Source organism: Mastacembelus armatus, chromosome 4 (assembly GCF_900324485.2).
Source record: "Mastacembelus armatus chromosome 4, fMasArm1.2, whole genome shotgun sequence".
Classification (NCBI taxonomy): Eukaryota; Metazoa; Chordata; class Actinopteri; order Synbranchiformes; family Mastacembelidae; genus Mastacembelus; species Mastacembelus armatus.
Window position 1 is genome coordinate 16,267,791 of NC_046636.1, and position 18,243 is coordinate 16,286,033.

Genomic DNA, 18,243 nt, shown 5'->3' on the forward strand with positions numbered 1-18,243 from the left:
TTTTTTTACAGCAAAGGAGAAACAAACAGCTGTGTTCAGAATGAGTCCTGTGTCATCAAAGCTGTTGCATTTTTATTTTTAGTCAAAATCCAAATATAATCTTTTCTGGAGAATTAAAATATATTTGCTGCCTTGTGAAGTGGCTTATTGAAGAGATTTTAGTGTTGCTGCTTAAATGCTATAATATCTGCAGTGTTACTGCAAGCACAAAGCTTATTTGATCTAGTCATGGAAGTAAATACAATATAAGGTCAGATTAAAAATGAAAATATTGTATGCTCATGCATTGTACATTGTACTCTGCCAGTAAGTTATGGTGTTGTTGCAAAGATATGTCTATTTTTATACATGGACAAGACTTTCAATGTTTTGCGCATAAGGTCTACCACTGGCAATGTATTTGGGTATACATGCCTTTTCCCTGATTTATTTAAAAGGGGCACCTCCAGCATATTACTGCTTAAAAATAAATTATATATCCATCCATTGATCTATCCGTCAGCTCTACTGGAGCCAATCCCAGTGTGAGTTGGGGTACACCCTGGCCAGATCAACAGTCTGTTACAAGACTGACAGACAGACAGACAAACTTTCTCACATTCACACTATGGACGATTTACTAATAACTAATTAACCTAACTGCTTCCTGCATGTCTGTGGACTGTGTGAGGAAGCAGGAGTACCAGGAGAAATCCCATGCAGAGAGAGGGAGTCCTCCTGTTTCCTAAGCACCACCATGCTGCCCCTAAAATGATAAAAAATTAACTAATAAAAAGTGTTCACATTTCTCCCTAGTTGTATCTGGTTATTTAGACAGCTTCATTTTGAGACATCAGTCTCATCCCACCCACCAGGTGAATAGAATTTAGTTTGTGGTACTGATATTGTAGACCCGCCACCCCCAACCTCACTGCACTAGGACTCCCTCCCCACTAATCTCCACATATAGGCAAATTAAATGCTGCTTCTATGACTAGTTGATATTTTAATGGTTTGCAGAAAGTTTGAAATTAAAGTAGCGATAATAAATTATATTAAATTGTATGTATTATTGCCTTTTTGCATGAATGCTAATTGTTGCTTCCTTTCTGGTTTGCAGGGGACGGATTTTGGACTGGACACAACTACTCCAAGTATAACCAAATTACCCACTGCATGGCAACTCCTGTTTTCACTGCTGTACTTGGCAGTCTTCTCACCTCAGAATGGTGGAAACCATCATCACTGACTGGCTTGTCTACATGCTGAGAAGTGGCGCATAAAGATGATATCTTTGCTGTTTTCTTCTTCATTGCAATGGTTGTTGGCAGGACCTGTCTGAAGTATATTTTCCATGTTAGGAGGACCTGATGGCTGCTACATTTTCAATGGAATGTTTTCTCTCCCTGGATTTTAAAAAGGAACATTAGCAACCACAACCTCATTTGCTAAGAAGCTACACATTTGCTTATGTGTGAATGTGAAGCTAGTGTGGTCGTGCGTTTGTGATAGTATCTGCATGGCATAAGTAAGAGATAGAAAACAAGGAATTTTTACTAGGAAAGGGCAAGAAGATACAGCAAACAAGTTGAAAAAAGGAGTAGCAGCTATGTCCCATTGGAGGCACCAATCAAGGATCAGGTGTCAGCTACTTCAGACTGCCAAGAGCAGGAACAGGATGATGGGATTTGTAGGGTTTGAAGGTTCTTTAAATTCCAGTTGGTGGGTGTCATCTCTAATATGGCTGGGACTGCTGCTGCTGCTGCAGGCATCTCTGGCTACCGTGTCAGCTCAGAAACTTGATGAGAATGACCCAGTGGTCACCACCACCAACGGCAAGCTGCGTGGCATTAAGAAAGAGCTCAATAATGAGATCTTGGGTCCCGTCGTGCAGTTTCTGGGTGTACCATACGCTGCTCCACCCACTGGCGAGCGTCGCTTTCAGCCACCTGAGCCACCAGCATCCTGGCCAGAGATCCGCAACGCCACGCACTTTGCCCCGGTGTGCCCTCAGAGCATCGTGGAGGGCCGTCTACCAGATGTTATGCTGCCTGTGTGGTTCACCAACAGCATTGATGTGGTGTCCACATATGTCCAAGACCAGAGCGAGGACTGCCTTTATCTGAACATCTACGTCCCCACGGAGGATGGTGAGTTAGCCTGCAGATGGTTGTGGGTATAGGGTTCAATGGGGGGGGGGACCTTTGGTAGAGAGAAGAGCATTGTTTAGGTGTGTTTTATCTACAATATATGTGAGAGTGCATTTCTCTTTGTCCCTGTCTGTCAGTAGAGGGAAAGCATGACATTGTGCATGTTTAATGTGCATGACAATGCATATAGTACAGGATGTGTGAGTGGTTGTATTGAAAAGACTAGTTTGCATGTGGACGTGTGTGTGTGTGTGTGTGTGTGTGTGGCATTCACTGCCAAGTCATGCTTCTTTCACCCCACTCCATAGCTGCCTCGGTCTTTTTTTCTCCTCTTCCTCCTTGTTACTTCTCCAACTCCTTCCCCTCAAATGCTCCACTTTTTCTCCTCATTGCCTTAGTTGTACTCTTCAGCAGATGCCTTCCCCTCCCCTCTCTCATGTCTGTAACTCATCATAGCCTATTGTGCTCCACCACAATGGCTACAGTTCATTAAACAAGACAGTCGTTGTCATGATCATCACTGATTGATTTGGCTGACTGGCTGAATGACTGGCTGGCCGACTGATAGACTGAATGTGGTGCTGATTGAGCTGGTGTGATTCATTCTTTCCCTCTGTCTTTATTTCTGCCTTTCTCTCCTCTTGAAATCAGTCAATCAGCTTTGTGTGTGTGTGTGTGTGTGTGTGTGTGTGCGTGTGTGTGTGTGTGTGTGTGTGCATGCCAGCTCCTGTGTGCGTTGCACGTCCAGGAGCTCCATGTTATTCTTTAGTCTTCTATTCATTTTACAGTCAAAAGAATATCCAAGGAATGTGCCAGGAAACCGGGCAAGAAAATATGTAGACAAGGAGGTATGTATCATCTGAATGCAACCTATACAATCCCACAGTTAGAAGAAACAGGCTGAAGAAAAAGAGAAGAACTGTGGAGTACAGCACAGAACAGTAGTGAGATCAAGGTCTACAAATTATTCAGGTCTGGACTTAGGTATCTGCAACTTTTATGAATTCTAAATCTAAGGGACAGGGCAGTTTTAAATACTACATGAAAGTGAATTTGAAGCCAATTTGAAAACAAAGGGGAACAAAGCTGTCAAAACCAGTATTTCTCTTGAACTTACTAATACAATTCAGAAGCAAGTTTAGAAGTTCTGAGCAGAGCAGGAGAAACCTTTTCAGATATACCAGACTTGGTAAGGACCATTAGATATCCTGCAGAGAGTAAGAATTACTTATTTGCTATTAAAACCCTGAATCAGCCATGTAATTTGTAGACCTTGTGATGGCAGAGATGATGACCAGATAGTGTTGCACTGTACTCCCTGGTCCATTGATGTGTGCTGTTATTGGTCAGCAAGATTGGAAGAATTGATTGGCTGCCAGATCAGGGGTGAAAAGGTTTGCAGTAATGATGGCTGATGAGTGATGAGATAGCAGCACACTGTCACAAACACACGTACAGTACAGGAACTCAGTGTTGTAGCTGTATGCACTGTTAAACAAGATGAGCTCAGGCTGGCCTTTGACTCTGTAATCTCCATTAAAAGAAAGCAGAGCTGTGTTCATTTTGGCTTGGGCTACTGTATGGAGTAATGTTTCATCAAGATAATATCTTTCTCTGCCTGTCCCTCAGCTTCTCCCTTCCTGGATGTGTGAATGTTTTTGTGTGTATACATGTTTGCGTGAGGAGTGTGTGTGTGTGAGAGAGAGAGACAGATTGATAAAGAGAGATGCTGACAGTGTCCTTGATCGGGTCTTGGTGTTAATGTCATTGTCTTGGCAGCAACCTGCATTATCACTTAGTGTACATTATTTCTCCTCTTACAACACAGATACATGTACACTCTAACCTCACCATTCTTCTTTTCTTCTCTGTGATGCACAAAGACGGGAGGAGAACTGTGTTCAAAGTGTGGATTATAGATGCTTACATTTTAGTCACAAAGCATGCAGAATCCCCATCATAACACCAAGACCTAGACAATCTCCTGCAGTTGCAAAAGGGAGATTGGGTCTTGAAAACAATGCATATTGTATAAAAAATTAAAGCAAGACTGTAGCATGGGCCTGGCATCAGTTCACTACCAGCTGTCTGTCTGTTCAGAAGATATTCATTTATTCTTGTGAACCGGAACCACTTGCACATTTGTACTCTTGCAGTATGTACTTCATTAGGATACATTCTATGCAGCTGTAGTCATAATTAAAAAATGCATAAATAATGTACATAGGCATTTTTGAATATTTTTTTGCCCTTAATTTGGGACAAATGGTAGCTTTAGCATATCAGTTGCAGCTCCTATTTTCTTGTAAGCTGTTATATAAAGGAAATATTTTTTGGTAATTTGATGCCCTTTTCACAGGACAGTCTCATAACAACAATCATTTTCCAACTTTAACTTTTTTCTTTTATTGCAACTATCTTCATTAACTGTTATCTACAGAATATTTGTTATAACTATAGTATTTGAAAGTAGTTATACTCAACTCAATTTTAAAGTACATACTACAAAGATATCCAATAGAATAATAAAACACAATGTGTCCTTAAAAAAACCTCCAAGGATAAAAAAGCCTGATCAAATAAGTAACAACATCTAACATATGCAGGGTGTGCGTGGCACACTGTATCACTTTTACGTTTGATTTGAATACTAAAGTGTACCTTGACTGATACTTGATGATAAACATCTTTTTAAACTCTGCACTTTTTGAATTGCGTATTTCAGGTCAGATAATAAACTGTAAGAAGGTTCACCACAGGATCTTTTCTGGGTCAATAATACATAATCATGTTAAAATTCCCAGTGATTTGACTGAGTAACTGCACTGGGAGTTTCAACATTATTTTAGTTACAGTTGGTATTAGTTGAGTCATCATACAGTGTGTGAATATTAGAAAATTTATATTTCATGTGGAACTTAGCCTTGCAAAAAATGTTTGGAAAGTCTTAGAAATGAATTGATCATGTGTTGAAATGGCTATCCCTGAGATAGGCAGTGATGGAGAGCAGTGAAAAAGACAGCAAGGAGTACATTAGAGCAAGAAGGACAAAAACAAAGAGCCAAATAATAAAGCAGTGGTGAAAGTGAGAGAGTCTCACTGTAATTGCTGTGAGATTCATCTTTTTGTCCTCATAAGAACTATAGCAGCTTCCTGTGCCATGCTGCTTAAAAAAAGTCTTCTGTGGTTCAAAGTAGTGTTCTTGATGTGTCTGGGAAGGAGTACGGTCATTAAGTTATCACATGCTGGGATCGTGGTCTCTGTTAACGAGATCAGGGTTAGCAGTGTTATGGTTGGTCGTCTCACTCTGCAGCATGTAACGCAATTCAGTTCGAAAATGGAAATAAATGCAGCAGAACTTCTCACAGATGGCAGCTAGCTGAACAAAATTAGTAAAAATGAGTCAAAAATAGCAAAGTGTGAGTGGCACACAGAGAAAACAAAAAGACATTCACGTTGCAAGATCACATAGACATACTGGAGAAAATCATTGCTGCAGGTCTGTTATGTGCCTTCGGAATCTATGCTATGAGAACTACGCAGGGCTGGGTATTGAACCTCAATGCTTTTTGAGCAAAACATGTAGAACCACAATGAAATCTTTATTCTAAGATTTTCTTTTTTTATTATAGCTGCAATATGTAACTTGTCCAATATTTTTTAGCAGAAATAAGCTCTAAAACACGTTAGTATGGAGAGGTGCTGCCAAAGGCCTCTGTGACTGTATCCTTGCATCCACGTGGGACCTGAGTGCATTTTAAGTGCAAGCTGCCAACTTGAGTGCCCATCTTAGAACTGGCATTAAACATTTTCAAACCATTTGCAAACATGTGCATTACAGCTGCAATGAATAACATACTGATTGTTCAATCAGAATTAATCAACAGCTATTCTCTATCAAATAACTGTTTAAACTATACATTGTTTGCTGGAGAAAAAAAAATGTATCCAGTGTAATTATTTGCTGGTTTTCTCTGTTACATCATTTGACGTTGAATACCTTTTTGTTTTTGGCTGTTTGACAAGATCATATAAATGTCGTTTCTAGAGAACAAGGTTGCATAATATCTAGTCACTATTCAAAATAGCTGTTCGGTGGTGAATTTTACAGTTTTGGAAAATTTTCCACTCCTTGTTCCTTGCTCTGCTTTTATTAGCACAGTCTCCACCTAAACCCACTGATGACTCCAGGCACATTCATGTCTCAATTCTGCAGGTTGTCAAAAGGCATTAAGGGGAACAGGAAAACATGAGCTGATGAAAAAATACATGTAAGAAATTGAAGGAAAGTTCATGTAACAAACTATAAAAGTTTAATTTAAAACAGAAAATATGTGAAGCGAATATCAGGGAAGAACAGTGTCGTGTATCAGTATTGCTTTTTTAATGTAAGGATTGATTGTGTTTCAGTCAGTTTAGCAGTTGGTAGAGGATTTTGTCAGGCTTTTTTAGATTTTGTAATGTCAGTCTCTTAAATGCACCTTATATATCAGCGGTTCATGAGAAAGCTCAACCTCACCAAAAGGGTCTGCTCTCTGGCAGACCAAACAGGTCAGACAGGCACTGGCAGTGATTTAATCAGAGTGATCGAACTGCACTGTGGAATGTGGTGAAAATTGTAGTAGTTAATGTAGTTATATTAATTCAGCATCATTTAACACAGTAGATGCAACACAGATATTCATAGTATTGAATTAGGGTTACAGGTAACTCATCAGGCACAACTTTGAGTCTATATATGTGATGAAAGCAAAATACAGGCCTGCTTATTCTCTAAAATATTGCATGTATATTATTGAATACACTTGGATCCATAGTGATTGTGTGCTTGTCTGAATCAACTATTTACCATTTAACCCTGTCAAACCTTGTTAAAAAAACAAATTTAAAAAAATCTCTGCAAAGTGTCTCTGCAGGTTGGATCTCCCTCTATGTTTATATTCAGTTGACTAATACATTGATAGTTTTAAAACAAAAGTAGGCCATTTAAACTGCAAACAAGACCCTTTCCCAGTGCATGTACACACTTTTTAATATCACAAATAGCTCTGGAAATATTTCAACATGTTGCATTATTCTGAAATTTATGTGTGCTGTCTCCACTCTAGAGGGGTTTGAAGTTAAACCACCATTGTAGGTGTGGATTTTGTCAAGATGGAGTAAACTTCACAGAAGGTGAATTTCTCATAGTTTATTCCTTATCCTCATCTCATTCTTCTTCCTGTGTCTCTATTTCTCTCAGTCTTGATCTCCATCTGCACAGTTTGTCCTTTTCCCTCAAGTCTGTGTCTGTGTCTCTGTCTGTCCTGACCTATCCACCCTCCCACATCTCACTTTCCCTCTCTGTCCTTTTCATCTGCGTTTGTCATTTTCTCTTCTATTCCTCGGGCTTTGTCCCAGTTTTGTAGTTGTGAAAGGAAGATCCTGCGGGAGGTAATGCACACACAAATGTGAACAAAGACACACAAACAGAGTGGAAGAAATGCAAAGCAGGAATATGCATGGCCCTTCTTGTGTTTGGATCTCCCTTGAGGGGCTCTGTCACCTTCACTCACAGCCTAACTTCTCCACATTGGTGTTTCTTCTTGTGCTAGTGTGTAGTGCTTGTTTGTGTGCCGGCATAGTTGAGTCCATGGATTAGTGTATGTGTCTATGCATCAGGACAATGTTAACTCATTGTCAGACAAGGTTTTTGTATCAAAGCTTGATTCAGTACCTGTGCTGGCTGCTGGGCAGGTGCTAGACTTGTCTTTTTATCTGTTTTTAGTAACGGATGTCATCTAAAGCCTAGCCTACCACTGAAAACCTCTCTGAAAAGCTATGATAATTACTAGCAGCATGGTTATGACATTCAGTTGAAGTTGCTGCATTTTAGGCCAAAGAGCTTTCAACTGGATTTTGACTAGCATTTATTTGAGAAAGCAAGCTTACCATCTCTGTGTGATGGTAATAATTATTACCTGAGACAGACAGACAGGGACACTAATGCAGAGAGGAGACGGACACCAGAACTCATTAAACCGTACTTGAATCACATACAGGCCATAATGTTTATTCCACCAGTCAATACTAAGGAAATGAAATAACATACTGACGATTCTGTCATTCCAAAAGGCATACAAACTGATAAATGTCACCTTTGCCCTGAATGTAGTGCTACAGGAAATATCAAGGGATCATTAAAATCAAATATTTCCATCATCTTGCACTACCAAAGAAATGGCAATCTGCCCAGTAGAATATGAAAACTTATGAAGTTGTCTGCTGCAGCTGTATTTTCCAGTCTTAATTCCAGTCGGTATTCTCGTGAGAAAATAATGTTTTTTAGATACTTCTGCATTGATTGGCACTTCCTGGTTGTTGCACTGTAGTGGGTGACAAGGTATAAGTGCCCCAATAGACAAAGACAAATGGATGAATTATTTATGTTGCCATCCATGACCCACACTCCTGACTTTACAATATGATTAATCTCTCAGTGGGCTGCAGCTGACAGAACAGAATCCTGAATCCATGGCACCCAGTTATGACTTATATTAATGCTTCTTATTCTATACTGGAATATAGATTTAGGTTTGTCAAATAATAGTGTGCTGACATGCTCTGTAATTTAGGAATTACTAAAATCTCTCAGTACTGCACTAGTCATCAGTAAATAGCCCTTCATAGTAAATCATTGGAATACATTTTGTAAATCATGTATTTGTGTGCATATGTCATTTGTTTGGGTTTTAATCTACAGTTTTACTGTCCCAAACTGCCTAAATAAAGCTTCACATGTTCAATGTATGTGCTTCCAAGAGTTTAATTCAAAGAGAAGTACTGAAGTACAGCAGATTTAACTCAGCAAAGTGCTGCCAAACACAGATTAGAGTAAAACAAATTATTAAGCAAGGCAAAGAAACCAATTTGGAGTACTTGATGAGGGGAAAAAAGTTAATTTTAAAGAAAACTCAAGTATGATCTAGTTAATAATAGATTGTGAATTGGCAGAATCTCACTACACTGCTAAGAAGAGAGAGAAAAGCCACATATTTTGCCAGAAAAGCAATTAATGTGCCACCAGGATTTATTCTCTCTAAAAGTTAACAGTTTTTGTGGGTGCTCATTTCTTCAGCTCACAACCTCCACACAAGATGCACTTTTTTAAACTTCAATTTTTTCCTTCACGCCTTTATGATTGTGTGCGTGGCAACAGAATTTGCATCAACTAATGTTTTAGTTGATCCTGAAGAGACTGGAAATCAGACACCAGTTCCTCCTTTTCCATTAATTTGAAACCGAAATCTTTCCAGTCCTTCAGTACACAGCAAGGTGTTAAACACTGGACAGCTTCATAATAATCACTCGTTCTCAAAGGAAATTGATATAGTAGTCAGTGCATATCTTCCACAAAATCTGAAAAATCCTAAGAATCCAACAATCTATTGTCTTTTAAGTGTCTGGGTGCCCAGTATTGTGCTGTTCCTAGAATGTGCACACATAATGGATGGATCCACAACTTTTTGTCTTTTATTCACTTGGATTTTATTTTCTATTTTTCCTCATCAATTTTTTATTATTTCTCTTCTGAATCAATATGTAGAAAAGTCCAGTGGTAACCCCTCTCTCCTAAAGCTTGTCACATCTGGTGATTCAATATGAAAGTGGCCGTAAAGCACTGTGTTTACATTTTTCATGCTATATGGGCTATATACACAAACTGTAGAAAAGGTAAGTAGTAGAAAATATCAAAAGAAAGAAGAGGATGACCTTGTATAAACTGTTTACAACCTTTTGTTTTTTCAGATGCACACACCAGCATCTATTCACCTAAACTCAAACCTGCACATATGACAAACACACATACGCACACACACATGCAACTGCTCAAGGTGACAGCATTGATAGTTGCTCATACATATTCATGACACTTGCATTACAATAAATAAATGAGCAGCTTACTTTTTTTTCTTCCTGAATATTAAATGAAGGACATTTGAACCTTTGGCACACCACCAACACCAGCAGTTTCACAAAATACTGTACAACTGTACAAAGAAGCGGGGACGGGAATGTCATAATGTTGCCCCATTTCTAAGATTCATGTAACAAATAAATCAATCTTTTTTTCTCTCTCTCTCTCCACCCTCTTTTCTTGAGCACTTTGTCGTTGCTACTATGGTGAGGAACATTTTGCCTCATGCATATTTCAGACACAGCACATTGTGAACAACGCAGACACATGCGGCGTGGTGAAAAGTAACAGCTTTTCCTTAGTTTCCATTTCACCTCTAGTCATTATTTATGGGGGCCCTTTCCGAAATGGCCTTTCAGCTATGTAACGCATGAAGCTATTTGCTTCAATGATGATGGAGAGGCAGCTGTAAACTAACTGTAGGCAATAATATTAGTCTCTGCACACAAACAGCACGCGAATGAGGACTACTGAATGGATTATGGCAAAAAAGGTGCACCTTAACCTGGAACTGTTGCAAAAAATATACAAATGAATATTGTACAAATGAATGAATGCTCATTTTGCTAGCCAACAGCAGAAACAAAATAGTCAAAATGAAAACAGGTTTATACAACTTCAGTTTGACACTGTGGCCACTGGTCACATTACAGGTTGATGGCACATTGAATTGTCCTTGCATTTCCAGGATTCTTTAGAGTCTGCTTCTGTTGCTTTACAAACATCACCCTTATCAGACAAGACAGAAAACCATCATTTCTTAGTGAGGTGTGTTTTCTTTCATGATGAAATAATGTTTCAATGTGATATACCAAATCATAAATGTGCGCACTGTACGGCTCATGGCTTAAATTTTCCACTTCAAGCTAATAAGTACACTTTAAACAATACACAGATGAAACCACAATATTAATAACTGTAGCAAAGGAATTTTTAACTGAAGGAAAGCCCTAGCACATAAATGATGCGTGCGTCAGAATCACTTTCAGGATGCAGGGAGGAAATTAGCCAATATCCTGGAAATGAGAGGATGAAACTACTCTTCATGCCCAGTTTAACAAATGAAGAGATGGTGAGATAAACTGCTAACATTTAGGTTTATGAACAATTGCAGAAAAACCCTGGATTTATGTCTAATAAATATTAATACTACCAGGTCAATTTCTCCATCTGCTACAATCGTGGTTAGGTTTTTTTTAGATTGATCTTGATGATTAATTATTCCTGACAACTTGGCAGTCATCCAAAAGACTGAGATATATTCAATAGAACGTTTTTAATATTTTTTTTGGGTCACCAACAGGGACAGACAGACATAAAATCAGCTCTGGAGATGGACTCAGTGTTTAAATGTGCAGCCCTGAATCTGGGATACTCATCTCAGTTTAGTGGGTCACATGGGACAGTGTTAGCTGACAGATCTTCCACATTATCAGTCTACCTACAGTCTCCAAGTCACGTCTCTCTAGCAGTTTTCCCTCCAAGTGTCAAGTTAAGCCTTCAGGATTCAAGTTAGTTGAGTCTTAAATCAGCAAGTCCAGCCACAAGTGTTTAGCTCTGCAGAAATATATTATATTATCCAGCTCTTACAGTTCCTTTGTATGTGTCTGTGTTTATTTGTCTTCAGACAACAAAATGGATATAGGGTGGTTTAAGCAAAGTCATCAGCAAAAGTGGAACAGTTTTATCATTTGACTGTGCCATTTGCCTGAAACTATTTCATTTTCTTTTCTTTCATTTTTATTTGTATGACATACAGTGGGTACGGAAAGTATTCAGACCCCTTTAAATTTTTCACTCTTTGTGTCATTGCAGCCATTTGCCAAAATCAAAAAAGTTCATTTTATTTCTCATTAATGTACACTCAGCACCCCATCTTGACAGAAAAAACCAGAAATGTAGAAATTTTTGCAAAGTTATTAAAAAAGAAAAACTGAAATATCACATGGTCATAAGTATTCAGACCCTTTGCAGTGACACTCATATTTAACTCACATGCTGTCCATTTCTTCTGATCCTTCTTGAGATGGTTCTGCTCCTTCCTTGGAGTCCAGCTGTGTTTAATTAAACTGATTGGACTTGATTAGGAAAGGCACACATCTGTCTATATAAGACCTTACAGCTCACAGTGCATGTCAGAGCAAATGAGAATCATGAGGTCGAAGGAAATGCCCAAGGAGCTCAGAGACAGAATTGTGGCAAGGCACAGGTCTGGCCAAGGTTCCAAAAGAATTTCTGCAGCACTCAAGGTTCCTAAGAGCACAGTGGCCTCCATAATCCTCAAATGGAAAAAGTTTGGGACAACCAGAACTCTTCCTAGACCTGGCCGTCCAGCCAAACTGAGCAATCGTGGGAGAAGAGCCTTGGTGAGAGAGGTAAAGAAGAACCCAAAGATCACTGTGGCTGAGCTCCAGAGATGCAGTAGGGAGATGGGAGAAAGTTCCACAAAGTCAACTATCACTACAGCCCTCCACCAGTCAGGGCTTTATGGCAGAGTGGCCCGACGGAAGCCTCTCCTCAGTGCAAGACACATGAAAGCCCTCATAGAGTTTGCCAAAAAACACATGAAGGACTCCCAGAGTATGAGAAATAAGATTCTCTGGTCTGATGACACCAAGTACAGAGATATCCTGGAAGAAAACCTCTTCCAGAGTGCTCAGGACCTCAGACTGGGCCGAAGGTTCACCTTTCAACAGGACAATGACCCTAAGCACACAGCTAAAATAACAAAGCAGTGGCTTCGGAACAACTCTGTGACCGTTCTTGACTGGCCCAGCCAGAGCCCTGACCTAAACCCAATTGAGCATCTCTGGAGAGACCTGAAAATGGCTGTCCACCAGCGTTCACCATCCAACCTGACAGAACTGGAGAGGATCTGCAAGGAAGAATGGCAGGTTCTTCACACCTGGATCCCCAAATCCAGGTGTGAAGAACTTGTTGCATCATTCCCAAGAAGACTCATGGCTGTACTAGCTCAAAAGGGTGCTTCTACTCAATACTGAGCACAGGGTCTGAATACTTATGACCATGTGATATTTCAGTTTTTCTTTTTTAATAAATTTGAAAAAATTTCTGTTTTTTTCTGTCAAGATGGGGTGCTGAGTGTACATGAATGAGAAATAAAATGAACTTTTTTGATTTTGGCAAATGGCTGCAATGACACAAAGAGTGAAAAATTTGAAGGGGTCTGAAGACTTTCCGTAACCACTGTAATTATTGTCAGCATGGCCGAAAGTCAAAGCAAAAGCCTTTTTAACTCAATATAAGGTGATCAGCTATTTCATCCATTTTTTGACTGCATTATAAAATTAGAATGCAGAACACCATTTTTAGATTTCTTGGAAATTTAATTCTGAGCACTCCCATGTTTGCTGAAGGTGTCAGCGAGACTCAGAGCTAGCATGCTGGTTCAGGCAGCACATAAGATAAAATGCTAAAAAAAAAAAAAAAAGAACAATGTAGTGATCTAGTACATACATTGTAGAGTTATTCATGTTTTGGCAACTCCAACTGAGACAACTTATTGGCAGGAGCACACATTCATAACTCTCCTAAATCGTTAAAAAAAACTTACAAAAAGACTACAATACCTAATGTTATTTAATGTTTTCATCCTCAGTCCTGCAAAAATGTTTAACATGTCCGCGAAGAAGCAGCTACCAATGTTCTCACCATGACACCAACACAACACCAAAGAGCAAATCGGTTAGACAGTCTGCATATTTCTTCACTATTAACTATGAAATAGTCTTACAATACCTGAACAAGCTGCAACAAACATTGGACTGTTAATATTCTTTTAATAATCTTACATACAGAAACAGGAAGCCATGCTCCAATGTTGATCTGTGTCCTGCAATGCATGGGATCCTGCAGCTTCCTCCAATGAGCTCTATCCTTAATAGTAACCACTATGAAATCTGCTGTTACAGGACTGCCAAGTCCCTTTGATTACTCTGTGATGTTAAATTGGGTATGGAAAAACACAGCAGGGCGTGCACTGAAACACTGGCCTCATGCCCAGATCTAATGTACCCGTAGATACATATGGAGAACTACTGCTACCAAGTTCTTAGAGGGCTTGTTGTCAGACACATCCAGCTTCTGAACTTAGTACTTTCGTGTAGTGACAATTGAATGTCACAATCAACGTGTGTTGCATTATTACCAGTTACCAAAATCTACAGTAATGTGTGTATTCAATTCAATTCAATTCAGTTTTATTTGTATAGTGCCAAATCACAATACAAATCATCTCAAGGCACTTTACAAAAACTAAAAACCCAACAAATCCCTTATGAGCAAGCACTTGGTGACAGTGGAGAGGAAAAACCCCTTTTAACGGAAGAAAAAACCTCCAGCAGAACCGGGCTCAGTTTTGGGCGGCCATCTGCGTCGACCAGTTGGGGTGAGTGGATAGAGGAGAGAGAAAAGAACAGCAACAATAAACAACAAATAGACACTGCAGGTTGGTGGGACCAGTAACTGCACATCAGCGATATACAGCTCCAGGACCAGGGACACCTGCAGAAGGTACAGAGAGAACAGAGAGAGAGGGAGAGAGCACAAACTAGGGGAGAGAGAGAGCACAAACTAGGGGAGAGAGAGAGAGCACAAGGTCAGTGACATTCAATGGTGGAATATACATGTGAGGGGGGAGGAGATGAAGAGAGGGGAAGGGAAGGGAAGAGAGGGGAGGGTTAGGGTAGGGGAGCTCAGTGCACCAATGGTCCTTGGGCAGTCTAGGCCTATAGCAGCATAACTAAGGGATGGTTCAGGGTTACCTGAAGCCAGCCCTAACTATACGCTTTGTCAAAGAGGAAGGTTTTAAGTCTAGCCTTAAAAGTACAGAGGTTCCACAGGAGAGGAGCTTGATAGCTAAAGACTCTGCCTCCCATTCTGCTTTTGGAAACTCTGGGAACCACAAGTAGACCTGCACTCTGAGAGTGAAGTACTCTATTGGGATAATATGGTACTATGAGGTCTTTAAGGTATGAAGGAGCTTGATCATGAAGGGATTGTATTTGAGAAGAAGTATTTTAAATTCTATTCTGTATTTTACAGGGAGCCAATGAAGAGAAGCTAATATAGGAGAAATATGATCTCTCTTGCTAGTTCCTGTCAGGACTCTGGCTGCAGCATTCTGGATTAACTGGAGGCTTTTTATGGAGATATTGGGACATCCAGATAGTAAGAGTTACAGTAATCTAGCCTTGAGGTAACAAATGCATGGACTAGTTTTTCTGCATCATTTTGAGTCAGGATGTTCCTAATTTTGGCAATGTTGCGCAGGTGGAAGAATGCAGTTCTAGAGATTTGTTTTATGTGTGAGTTAAAGGACATGTCCTGGTCAAAAATAACTCCAAGGTTTTACACAGTAGTGCTGGAGGCCAGGGCTACGCCATCTAAAGTAGCTATAATTTTAGAAATGTTATTTCTGAGGTTCTGAGGCCCAAATACAATAACCTCTGTTTTCTCTGAATTTAAAAGTAGAAAATTACTGGTCATCCAGGTCTTTATGTCAGTTAGACAGGCTTGAAGTCTGGTTAACAGGTTTCGTAGATAGATACAACTGAGTGTCATCTGCATAGCAGTGGTAATTAATAGAGTGCTTCCTAATGACATAGCCTAAAGGAAGCATGTACAAGGTGAACAGAATCGGTCCTAGCACAGAGCCTTGTTGAACTCCATAACTAACTTTTGTTCGTGTGGAAGGTTCATTATGGACATGAGCAAACTGGAATCTGTCCAATAAATAGGATTGGGGAGAGCTGCTGCTGAGAGCTAAGGGAACACTGGCTTCATCATATACCTAGTTTTCTAGTCTAATACATTCTCCTTTAAGGAAGGCAGCTATTGGACTGGCAAGTGTGTGTATTCATACATAGTTAGAACTGTCTTTTTTGAGGAGGGGTGGGGGGTACACATTCACATTATACCGTGTGTTTGTGTGTGTGCATGGAAAAGTAAATTGACAAGGTGATGCTAGGCCAGATGGCGTGTATGTTGGGTGCTCAACACAGAAGTCATGGTGTCACCTTTGCTTGGTAATGAGACAGGGAGTGCTGTGGTAGCAGTGGGGTGGTTGTTAGGGTTGGAATACAAAATACTTAATGAGCTGTGAATACCTACTTTCCTTTTTACCTACTTACTTTTTGCCTTACATTGCTGGAAAATTGCTAAGGATTTGTCAGAGCCTTTTAGAGGTTTTTTTTTTTTTTTTAGAAAAAGTGTGACATGCCCTCAGGTTTTCCAAGCAAGACTTTATGACAGCAGGTAACAAAAACTGACTCACAGTCTTGAAGTATATTTTTTCCTAAATGACATATGGTCCCCAGTGATCTCTTACTCCTTTACTCTCTGCTTTAAATATGCTGTTGTCTTGAATCTGGTAGTTGTTTGCATGGCGCAAATTGTCTAATAAACACAAAAGGGTTTTTTTTTGCCCATTTTACAGACAAAAATCTGGATATCTGGATATTGGGATATCTGCTAATATCTATCAGATGAGAGCGTTACTATGCCTGTATACAAAATTATTGCTCATATAGGATAAAACTTCAGTTTAAGTGCAGACAAGTAAGTTGTAATTATGTCAAGATCTCCTTCATTAATGTCACTGCCAAATAAATAGGCCCTTTTGAAAACAGATTAGCCTGTTGCATCATACACTGTTATCCCAAATTTGCATTTACTTTGGAATGTATGAATGTCTCTTATGCCCACCTTTTCTTCCTCCATTATCTATTGCTAAAATGCAACCTACCTAGTGTCCTATTTGTAATATTTATTGCACTGCATTAACAAATACAGCTTATTGCCACAATGATAAGTAATGAGATGTAATTTGCTGTTCTACGACTACATAAATCACCTAAAGTCCAGGCATATTCTGTAATTGACCAGCCCTGGCATTAATCTGTGTCTATTTCTCTGTCTCTCTGTTGCCCTCTGTTTACTCAGTATATTTAAACTTTGTTTAAACATATATTTTTTTACACATCTTATTTAAAATGAAAACATAAAAAAAAACACAACAGACCATTCATGGGAGCTTTCACATAACTAACACAAGAGCAAGAGTGCTGACAGAAAAACATGTGACTGAATGGCAGCAAGTGAATTACATTGTGTTATTTGCCAAATCAGCTTAATGTATCAGTTTAAAAAGAAGATTAGCAATCACTGCTGTAACAGTACATGGGAGCACACAAGTATGTGAGCTCTCTGAGCATGTGTGTTCATTGCTAGAACAGAAATTGCTGGCTTGACTGCAAGAGAATGACCACACTGGCTAATGTAAAGCCATTAAAATTAAGCAATACATGTAGAAAATCCTCCTGCAGGCAAAGATCACGGGGTAGATGGAGGTCAGTTCAGTAGACTGTCTGAAAGCGTGAAGTGTGATTACTGACCATTATACACATTTGAATCTACAAACCTGTCTCTATAATAATGTACATTTTAACAATACTGATGAAATAATACTGATGCTGCGGCTGTAGCAAACAGCTGGATGATGGCATTTTTATTATACAGTATATAATGAATAAAAACTACTGTTCAATTGGCTCTTAATAGTGCTGACATTCTCTGATAGGTTGAGTGCAGCCTATTGCACACAGATTGCATCACCAAACAACATGAGGCCACTTTAGACTCAGTGAGATGAGTTTAAAAGTATGGCCATTAGCCTTTATAATGGCAAAGAAAAAACATATACTAAAAAAAACATTAATTCAAATAGTGTAACAGTCACAGAAACCATTTTATTTATACTGAATTTTGTAAGTTTGCTACAGTGATATTCGATATTCGAAAACACCAATGCTGTATATGTATTTATTTCTGTACAGTGTATTTTTGTTCTTTATCCATTCTTTCTCATGCCATAGGCAAAGTAACCTAAAGGATTAGATCTGATGTTTGGCATATATGTATAGTGCTATGAATTACTGACTAGCTGCAGCATTAGTGCAGGGGTACTGATCCCCCAGACTGCCAGAGGTAAGCCAGGCAAGAATTAGCATCAGCAAATGACACCAAGATGACATTACCTCCACAATGGGCTACCTAGTTGGTGCTCATTTTTGTCATTGCTTGTTCATCCTGCCACTTTGAGCAGCAGCAATGGCCTGTTGCATAAAAGTGAATACA

At 39.3% G+C, this 18,243-nt stretch overlaps 1 protein-coding gene across 2 annotated transcripts in view; it reads left to right on the top strand.

Moving 5' to 3' along the window:
- The window catches only part of nlgn1 (neuroligin 1), a 340,091-nt gene that overhangs the window by 25,710 nt on the left and 296,138 nt on the right, over nt 1-18,243 (top strand). For both annotated transcript variants that reach the window (XM_026305296.1, XM_026305297.1), the window contains exon 2: nt 1,100-2,129. In XM_026305296.1, coding sequence (XP_026161081.1) covers nt 1,589-2,129 — 541 coding nt within the window. In that variant the 5' untranslated portion in view covers nt 1,100-1,588. The remainder of the gene's footprint in view (nt 1-1,099; nt 2,130-18,243) is intronic.